The sequence below is a fragment of the Bidens hawaiensis genome, unplaced genomic scaffold (assembly GCF_021521415.1).
Source record: "Bidens hawaiensis isolate Kalapana, Puna unplaced genomic scaffold, B.hawaiensis_p1.1 tig00009985_1, whole genome shotgun sequence".
Lineage (NCBI taxonomy): Eukaryota > Viridiplantae > Streptophyta > Magnoliopsida > Asterales > Asteraceae > Bidens > Bidens hawaiensis.
This window is the reverse complement of record NW_027491758.1, coordinates 367,893-378,288: the sequence shown is the minus strand read 5'-3', so window position 1 is coordinate 378,288 and position 10,396 is coordinate 367,893. Positions and strand designations below refer to the sequence as shown.

Below are 10,396 nucleotides of genomic sequence, written 5' to 3'. Positions count from 1 at the left end.
AATACATACTTTATTTCCAACATTTTTAATCTTTCAAACAAAAATATCACATCTCTTCTTCAAAAATACATACGAAAATAAATCCTATAAACAACTCGAATCATCCATTCCTCAGTTTTGCGCAAAACCAAACTATCAGTGGCTTAGTTTCGAGCAACACCCTACTCCACAAAACCAACAAACCAACTTCCCAAACACCGGAAACCAACCGAACATAAACTACCCATTCCCTTTTCCCGACCCGAACTTAAGCATGTACGCCAACTTGCTCAACCCCCAAACCCCATGTTGATGTTCGGGACTAGCCAACCAGAGCCATTGCCGGAGACAGGGCCGGAAACTCAATCGTCGTGGGCCTCCAGTTCAACCCGAAAGAGGGGCCTAGCTAAACACAAAAAGAAGGAAGCGAGGGAGCTGGTTGCGCCACGTGACTACATACCGTGGATGACGGAGGAGGAACTAGCTCTCATACTAGCTTGGATCACCATTTCGGAGGATCTCGAAGTTTGTAAGTTATTAATATTAAGTATTGTTTTTTACTTTATTTAGTATTATTTAAAATTAATATTAATTGTAAAATTAATTTAATTGTAGCATTTCCATCCTCCAGAATATTTTGAAAGAAAATATTTGAAGTTTGAGTCAAGCTCTCGGGTAAACCGAGTGATTACCTGGATAAAGAAGGGGTTCAAACCCATTGGAAGATCATAAATTAAGATTGCCAAAAATATAGTGGGATATACAACCGAGTGAAGCAAACCGGTTGGAGTAGCGGCAAAACAACTTCAACATCCAAGCTCGAGCATTAGCCGACTATCGACCTCAAGGGCTAGTTATGCAAGGGAATGCATTAAGTATTTAACTTATGTATTTTTTTATTTCGCTATTTTTTTTAAATTTTATTGTATTTTTTATTTATATAATTTAATGGGTTTTTATTTGTTTAATTTAATTATTCCTTTGGATAGAGGTACGGTGTGCCTACATCCCACCCTCCCCAGACCCTACCTATAGCTTTGCTGTCGGTGGGATTTTACTGGGTATGATTGATTGATTGATTGATTGATAATTTAATTATAAAAAAATAAAAAAAAAATGACATGATAATATGATAGGGATACAACACCATTACACTCTTAAAATAAAAATCTAATTTACTTAATAGCGTCACATGTAAAACTTTTTCCCCGATTTTGTAACCCTCTAAGGTGGACACTTTGAGGATACCAGATTTCAATAGATAAAATGCTATCTTTAACCTATCAAATGAGCAATTTTATTATTTTCCCTATTAAGATGGCAACTACTTTTTAAACTTCTAGAAATAAATATTTGATCAAAAGATGATTCACAATACTTTTTTTTTAATTACAAATACAAATTTTTTTACTAATATATTATTTAAGAAAATTATTTATATTTTATGAATTCATAAGATATGTTATTATATATTTAGTTAGATTTAACCTTTTTGTTTTATTTTTTTAAATATCCGTCTATCACAAGGACTATATCTTAGTTCAACTACATGTTATTGATAGGTCTTATTAATTATTATAATAATTTCAAGAGCACCAAAATATAGCAGTTTTTATGAATTTTGATAATTTGTCATTGCTTTAATATGTCATGTAGGGTTATAGCATTTTAAATTCTATGATGATAACTTAAATTATATATTATCACATGAAAAACGAGTTAACTTATAGATGTGAAAAAAATGATAGCAAGTAACAGTGTATAGCACAATTCACACCAACCATTGCCATTTATATATTTTCCTATAAATAACCAAACAGGTGGAAGGACACCTGCACATCATCAGCATCATCTTCCTTACCTAATTAAACAACCAATGTCCATGGCTACTGAAGGCAGCACCAGCGGTACACAAGCATGTGACAAGTCATTTTGCGAAGATCATTTTCTACTAAGCCCAAAAGATGTTGGATTATGGGATCTCATCAAGCTTTTGTTCTCCGAAAACATTGGAGACCGAAAGTTCATCGACTGTCCCGATGGGACGACCGAAGAAAGCCTTTCGAGGCGGTTTGTCATCTTCGCGTCCGTTGTTGCTCAAAAGGTTCTTCATTTAGTTAACAAGCCATTGAGTTGGGTTGGCTTAGCTTTTGAGTTTATGCCCAATCTTTTGGAGGCTAATGGAGGCTTTTTCAAGCTCCTTTTGAACACAGTATCAGGTTTCATCTGATCTTCTTTCTTATATATTTTGATAACTTTTGTATTTCATTAATTGTAATTTTGGACTTACAGTTTGTTTTTAACACCCCGTGCAATATGTTCACGTTTACTTGATTAATTTTTGTTGCCGATCACTTAAGACATTTAAAATATTTCATATGATTTAAGATCATTATATTCTGCTTCAGATCTGTCATTTTGTTAATGAATAATTAACGTACGTGGACCATAAAATATTTTGTGTGAAGATATTATAATCATGACTGTAGCTTGCCAGTTGGAAAGGCTGAAGTTATATTTTATGTATTAGGCGATTAATATATCCAGTATTTTTTTTTTAAGACTTCATGACTCATCATTCAGCTAATGAATGCGAATCGGATACTTCCTTAAAGAAAGTTGTAATTTCTGAATTATTTTGAGTCAAAGTCCAGCAAATCGTCTTCACATTTTTGTCCACGTTTATGCCACTTGTTTTTTATTTATTATATTCCTGTACAAAGTTTAAACAGTTGGTACTATATAGTATAACATATGCATAATTGATCCTTATTACTTTATATGGTCTTTAATCCTATTGAAATTAATTGTTTAATCATATTGGTAATACGGAAATATATATAACATTATTTTCATTAAGGATTGTGACCCACACAACCCTTTATTGCATTCAAGTGTTTACGATTATTAACCAGCGGATGCATTGTAGGAAAACCGGTGCTTCCTAATAATGAGTCACGGGAGTACTTGACCACGATTGGGCTATGGGACATACGAAGGGATCTAGACAATAGAATTAAGCATGACGATCCTAGGTATACGAGCGCCCTTGCTATTATGGCTGCTAAATCTGCGTACGAAAATGAGGAATATATAAAAGAAACTGTCGAGAAACATTGGAAGGTTTGCATATTATTACTATATAATTAACTTCATACTGGTAAACTCCGATGGGAATAATTAACTGAACGATTGACCTGATCGCAGATGGAGTTCTTGGGGTTCTTCAGTTGTTACAATGGTAATTAGTCTCGGTTCTTTCGTGAAATTAACTTCTCATTTTAAGCTATGCACATGGCATACTTTTATACAACCATTTAATGAAAATAGGATACATTGTTCATTACCAAAATAGATCATATAATATATGCAACATACATAGTCATTTACTTTAACCATTCAATGTATATTGTTAAGAAAAGGTATGTTACTATATATATAATAAAAAAAAGTATAAAGGAAGACCGTATGCTACTGAACTAAACTAATAAAATCAATTAATTATATTGCAGATTATGAAGAGGATGACACAACACAAGGGTTCATGTGGAGCGGTAAATACGGAGATATTGAGCTCATAGGTGTTTCCTTCAGAGGCACCTCACCTTTCAATGCTTTAGACTGGTCTTCTGATGTTGATCTATCGTGGTACCAGCTCCATGGTATAGGCAAGGTCCATGCTGGTTTCTTGAAAGCTCTAGGATTACAGAAGAGCGAAGGATGGCCGGTCGACATTCAGTCAAACAAAGACAAAAAATACGCGTATTATGAGATCAGAAAAATTCTTAGAGAACGTCTTAAGAACAACCCAAATGCTAAGTTCCTGGTAACCGGGCATAGTTTAGGAGCGGCGTTAGCTGTACTCTTTCCAGCTGTTTTGGCACACCATAAAGAGATTGATTTGTTATCGAGACTCGAAGGAGTGTACACATTTGGACAACCTAGGGTTGGAGATCATCAATTTGGTGTATACATGAAAGGGGTGTTGGCAACTCATGGTTCAAGGTATCTTAGGTTTGTTTATTGCAACGATTTGGTGCCTAGAGTACCCTTTGATAGTTCGGATGTATACTTCAAGCATTTTGGTGATTGTCATTATTTCAATAGCTTTTACAAGGGTCAGGTAAATAATCACATACCCTAATGCGAAATACTCAATTTTTGTGACCAATGTGTCATTTAAACTAATCCGTAACTAATGGTTTTTACTTGCTGTAGGTGCTCCCTGAAGAACCAAATAAAAACTACTTCTCAATATTGGCCATAATACCCATGTTTGTAAATGCGTTTTGGGAGTTGGTGAGGAGCTTTATAATGTATTATCAAAGGGGGCCAGAATATTGTGAAACATATACTTGCAGAGGTTGGAGAGTGATTGGACTTCTGATTGCCGGATTACCAGCACACGGTCCGCCAGATTACGTTAATCTTACTAGACTTGGTTCACCTGAACTCTTCATTACTTCATCCACCGATCAACCAACCAATGGTGTCAAAAAAGTAAACTAATTAGGCGTTTCAAATTCGTTGTCAAAAGCTACCAAGAATCCCTCATTATGTATTTTTTTTAACTAAACAATTATGTGCTCTGAAGTTTTACTTGTATTACATAAAATAAAATTTATTGGAGTGTCAAAGTCATCATTGTAGGCCTCGTACGGCGCCCCTAGTCTTCTGAAAGTCAACCAATCCGACCCACTTATTGATATGTGTCATTACAGTGGCAATCCATGGACTCATAAGGGGTCGGAGTGGCTTTAACACATGCCGAGTGGTATGAGAGAAGTGTAAACATTTTTGTTGCATCCCTTTACTTATACATTAAGGGCATGCCTGATGAGACATTTGAGTAGCGAGTAAACTCAAAGCATATAAAAAAATTGTAAGATACGATCTTCAAACATTTGCCACATCACATTGTCCCACCGAAAAAACATGCATGTCTTCGTGCATTGCTGCATTTCTGCAACACCACCCTAAAACATAGGCTATACTTTGACTTCATGGCATAAAGGTGCGCTCATTGTAATGATGATCTCAATGTGCTATAGACTATTCATCACCCAAATCGTCCCACTTCTATCCTTCCACTTGCTGATCATGTTCATAACTCATTCTCGCGATAATTTGGTTTCGGATACAAAGATCAATTTTATCCTTCAATTGGTTCCATGGACATACCTTCCACCGTGGAAATTATTGGTTGCCCCATGGATGGACACTCTTCATTCATTAATTGTTAAAATTTTGGCATTGACTTGCCATGCCAAACTTACGGCTTTAACAAACTGTCAAACTTCAGTTTTGACAAACCATTTTGAATATGACGGACTTGTTTTTCCTCACTAGGATACTGAAACCAAAACTAGCCGAAAAGACAGATTTTTCTACAGCCACATGTCAACTAGTACTTTTGGGAATAAAGTTTTTTGAACTATAGCGTTTTGTCATCTTCGAGAAAATTCGCTCGAAATTTGACCGTGTTGAATTCTTTGCCACCTTTACCAGAAGTAACAGGTACTTAGCCAAGCACGTCATCAAATGGGCACAAGACATGTAGCCGGGTTAAATAGACGAAAAACCTTGGAACCATGCTTGTTTCCAAGTTACACCAATTTCTTACTCTGATCATCAAGTTTCTTTAGGTGTTGGGTCGGGATTTTTACGAACGCCATACAACTAAATACCTTTAAATGACTTATATTCGGTTTTCGTTCTATGAATGCTTCATACGGAGTCTTGTCTTTTACCGCTCGGGTTGTTACTCGGTTTGGAATATACGTCGAATGTCCAACCCCTTCACCCCAGATAACTCATGGTACATATGTTAACCCCTTTACCCCACACCTGTTAAAGTGGGTGGGCTGATCGGACCACATAAATTCCCGTATATCAACTCCAAAATCTTCGAAGCCCGGAACGTGGCTTGGTCCGAAAATGAATCCCTCGTTTGCTTTCCCATTTGACAAGCTTCACATACTTCATATGTCGGGTTTATTGTTGGTAGCCCTATTACCAATTCTTTGCTAACCATTGACTTCAATGACGTGACCTAATCGGTCATGCCATGTTTGAGAAACCGGGTCTTCAGCTATGTGTAAACAAATGTTCTTTGCAACACACATCTTGACCTTTGAAATTCGGTTAGTCTTTGGTACTTTCATGATTAGCCTATCGCTACCATCATACATCCCAAGATCGTTCTTTTTCAAAAGAACCTCACACCCATTATCCGTAGCTTGACCCAAGCTCAAAATATTACACCGAAGACTAGGTATAAAATAAACGTTAGTAATTTTTTTTTACCTCCCCGTTGTTACAATGCAACATAATAGTACTTTTCCCTTCGATTTTGCTTGGGAATTGTCAAGAAAACGAACTCAACCTGCAACCTTTTCATCAAGCTTTGAAAAGAATGACCGTTATCCCGTCATGTGATTGCTAGCACCATTATCGAGGTACTAAACCCCTTCTTTCGATTGTTCGGATTGGTCCCGACTCGGCAAAACTTTCTCCTCGTTCATGTAGACTGACTCATCAACTTGTTTTAACATCAAAAGGGTCTCTTTGGCCTCAGTTACATTTGAAGCCTTCCTTCGTTAAGGACAAGAGGAAGCGAAATGACTCATCTGGTCACATCGGTAACATTGTAACTTTGACCGATCTTTACCCTTCTATTTTTCATCGGTTTGTTGTTTGGACTTATCTCAGTTCCCCAATTTTGGCCATCATCTCACCTCAACCCCTACCCCGATTTCCACCGGTTCTTCTGTAACATTACGAAAATTTCGAGTCAATAATGTCAAGTTTTTCAAAGACAAGGGACAAATCCTGCCAATTTCCAAACTTTAGGATTTAAAAATAAAAATTCTGATTTTCTGTCCCATAGCGATACGCGACGAGACAAAGGACAAGCCCATCGCGTATCGCGAAGGGCTTAGTCAAACCTTCTAGAAGAGGGTTAACGGTGATACGCGATCGCTGTGGAAACTACGCGATGACGTGGCCTAACACCTCTGGCACAAGTTCTGCCAAGTGTCCACACGTGGCACACCGTCTACCACGGGTCCCGACACGTGGCCACACGTGGCACATCGTCCGCCACGTGGCGACACGTGGCAGACCTATATGGTGACTGGCCTGACCTACATCGCGATACGCAACGGGTGATCAGGAGGCCATCGCGTATCGCGAGGGGTCTCCAGATTTTATCTATAAATAGCAGGTCCGAGATCTTCATTTTTCACACAAAAATTCAGCTATCCTCTCTCTATCTCTCTAACATCTCACTAGAAGTTCATAACCATTTCCTTGATCCACCTTGAAAAGTGTGTCCCGATTCCTCGATTTTCGTGTTCGTTTCCTCGAAGTTTATGCCACCTTCCATCGACGTACCCATCAAGAAGAATTTTGTTATCTTCCGACACCATGGTAATTAGTCTCGAAAGGCGTGCCGACGAGTGGTGAAGTTTTTGTAAGGCCCCGTTACCGGTAGCCCTACTTTCGTGTTGGATTTACTCATAAACGCAGTTCTAAATATCAGAGTTAATTAAAACATTCGCGGAATATAAAAGCTTTCATAAAACATTTCATAACAAAACACCTCTTGTCTTAAAACAACATCTTGTCTTTCAAAATAAACAAAACATTAAACTTAAACGTCTTGAGTCTTCCGATGCCAGCCCCTTATTCAGTGCCACGTGTCTCCTCAAGCGAGCTGCCTCATCCTACTCACCTGCGTGCATACTAAAAGTCAGCTACGCTGATTGAGTTCTAGTTAATCACATAATCATACAATACCTTCTTACATTTCATACTTAACCTCTTAACTTTCTTACATACACACGTAAGTGCATATGCTTTCATTCTTACCTTCATACTTCCTTTACATACATAATCATACGTTTTAAAGAGCCTTTCGCCCTATAACCTCACAGATATTATAAGGGTCTGGTCCCTAACATCACAGATATTATAAGGGTCTGGTCCTAACATCACAGATATTATTAGGGTCTGGTCCCTAACATCACAGATATTATTAGGGTCTGGTCCCTAACATCACAGATATTATTAGGGTCTGGTCCCTTTGTTTCGTGTAACTGTACCGTACCTGTTCATAAATACTTTCCTTGACAATACGTGCAATCTCCGAAGAGCGTTCACGTACCATCATCATAACATACATACATTATGCATACATCATATATTCATACATACATCCTATCTTTCATCATACTTATCAATCATATCTTAACTACCACCTGACGGTACATGCAATATCCGAAGATCGTTCACGCACCGTCAAACAATCATCATACATAAATCATACAAGGCATACACTTACCACTTAAGATAAGTGTATTAACTATCACATCGAGTATGCACACAGCCCCGAAAACATAAAAAGGAAGTGGGGCTAGAAACTCACCTCAATGCGGTTGCGTTCACCGTTTACGTTTATCCCCTTCTTGAGATGTGCACGACTAACTGTATAATAATTATACGTTTCAGTAAACTATCACTACACATATCGCCTTTCTAGTTTAGTTATAACCCTCAACGAACGGGGGTCCGGGGGCAGCACCCCTGGCAGCGGGGTTCTAGGGGCGGCAGCCCCTAGCGGGGTCCAAGGGGCAGAGCCCCATTAACTGTCGTAACACATTTTCCATTAACATTTTGAATCGTTAATTAATTTGCTACTTAAAAGTTCAAGGGCCTAATTGTAATTAAATCATTCTTTTCTAAGTCCAGGGACTGTTCTGTCATTCTTTCAAAGTTCTGATTCGTTAAGATTCTCTTTAGCGAATTGGTGTTCATTCGTTACTTCTGTCCTTCATAACGAACCGGCTAATTTGTTACTTCATAACGAATTGGCCTCTTTAGCGAATTGGTCCATATTCGTTTGGTCTGCTTAACGAATTGGTCTTCTTGGCGAATTGGACCCTCATAGCGAACCAGTCCTCATAACGAATTAAACCTTATAACGAACTGGTCGACATACGAATTGGACTTAACGAACTGAAGCTAGTTCGTCAGTCTTTCCTTAACGAATTAGTACACGAATCAAAGCTAGTTCGTTATATTCCCTTAGACGAATCAGCTAGCGAATCGCTTCTAATTCGTCAATTACTCCCTAGAGAACTAGGGTTAGGTCAGGGGATGTCAGAACATTCCCTGACACCCGTAACCTCAGATTAACTTTTCCGGCGCCGCCATTGCCGGAAAGCCGCCGGAAAAACGCGAACTCACCGGAAAAACGAGTTTTAACTCGTTTTTCGCCGTTTTTCGCCCCGTTCAATCCAGATCTGAGCTAGGGTAATCCCTAAGCTCATCATAGGTTCGGTTTATACCCGATTCCACCCGGATCTCGTGATTTAAACGGTGTCGGCTCGTCGTTTCGCAACTATATCTAACGGGTTAAGCTCATACAATATAATACTATCATTACCTCGGGTCGGTTCTCGGTTTCCTTCTTGATATCGGTTTAGAGAGAGAGAACTAGAGAGAGAATCTTAAGTGTGTGTTTTGGATGGTGTAAGGGATATGTGTAAGTGAATTAAATGGAGGATTTAAGGGTATATATATTTTTTATCATGGGCTTAAGCCCATGGTCTTTCCTTCATTCCTCCATACCCAAGTCCATAACCCATATCCATTTACCCAACACAAGTCCATCTCGTATTCTATTCAACTAAACCGATAACGACCCGCTATAAAATAAACGAACTTTATTTTATTAATATAACCGAAAGTAGGATGTTATAAGTCTTCCCTCCTTAAAGAGGTTTCGTCCCCGAAACCTAACTATTACATAAACAGATTCGGATAAAACTTGCGCATCTCATCCTCCGCTTCCCAAGTGGCATCTGAACCTTTGCGATGCTTCCATATCACTTTCACTAAAGGTATAACCTTGCGACGAAGTTGCTTCTCCTTGTGGTCAACTATCTCTAATGGTTGCTCAATGTAGTTCAACTGCTCATCAACCTCGATGTCCATCAATGGCACGTGAGACGTGTCATCAGCTAGACATTTTCTCAGATGAGAAATGTGGAAGGTTGAATGAATTCCTTCCAACTATTCTGGCAAATCTAACTTGTAAGCCACTTCACCTACTCGACCTAAAATCTTGAACGGTCCAATGTACCTTGGACTCAATTTTCCCCTCTTCCTGAAACGAATGATTCCTTTCCAAGGCGAGACCTTGAGCATCACATTGTCACCAACGTTAAACTCAATCGGTCGTCGCCGCTTATCAGCATACGACTTCTGTCTGTCTTGAGCAGCTTTCATTCTTGCCTTGATCTGATCGAACTTCGAAGAGGTTTCTTGCACAACTTCTAGGCTTCCCATCTCCTTCTGACCAATCTCTCCCCAACATACGGGAGTTCTACAACGTCTCCCATACAACATCTCG

At 38.6% G+C, this 10,396-nt stretch overlaps 1 protein-coding gene across 1 annotated transcript; it reads left to right on the top strand.

Annotated features, from left to right (window-relative positions):
- Positions 1-1,682: 1,682 nt before the first annotated feature.
- Positions 1,683-4,572, top strand: LOC143534036 (triacylglycerol lipase OBL1-like). Its single transcript, XM_077028639.1, has 5 exons — positions 1,683-2,198; positions 2,909-3,102; positions 3,187-3,220; positions 3,492-4,102; positions 4,198-4,572. The coding sequence occupies exons 1-5, from the start codon at positions 1,856-1,858 to the stop codon at positions 4,486-4,488; spliced, it is 1,473 nt and encodes a 490-aa protein (XP_076884754.1). The 5' UTR covers positions 1,683-1,855; the 3' UTR covers positions 4,489-4,572.
- Positions 4,573-10,396: the final 5,824 nt, after the last annotated feature.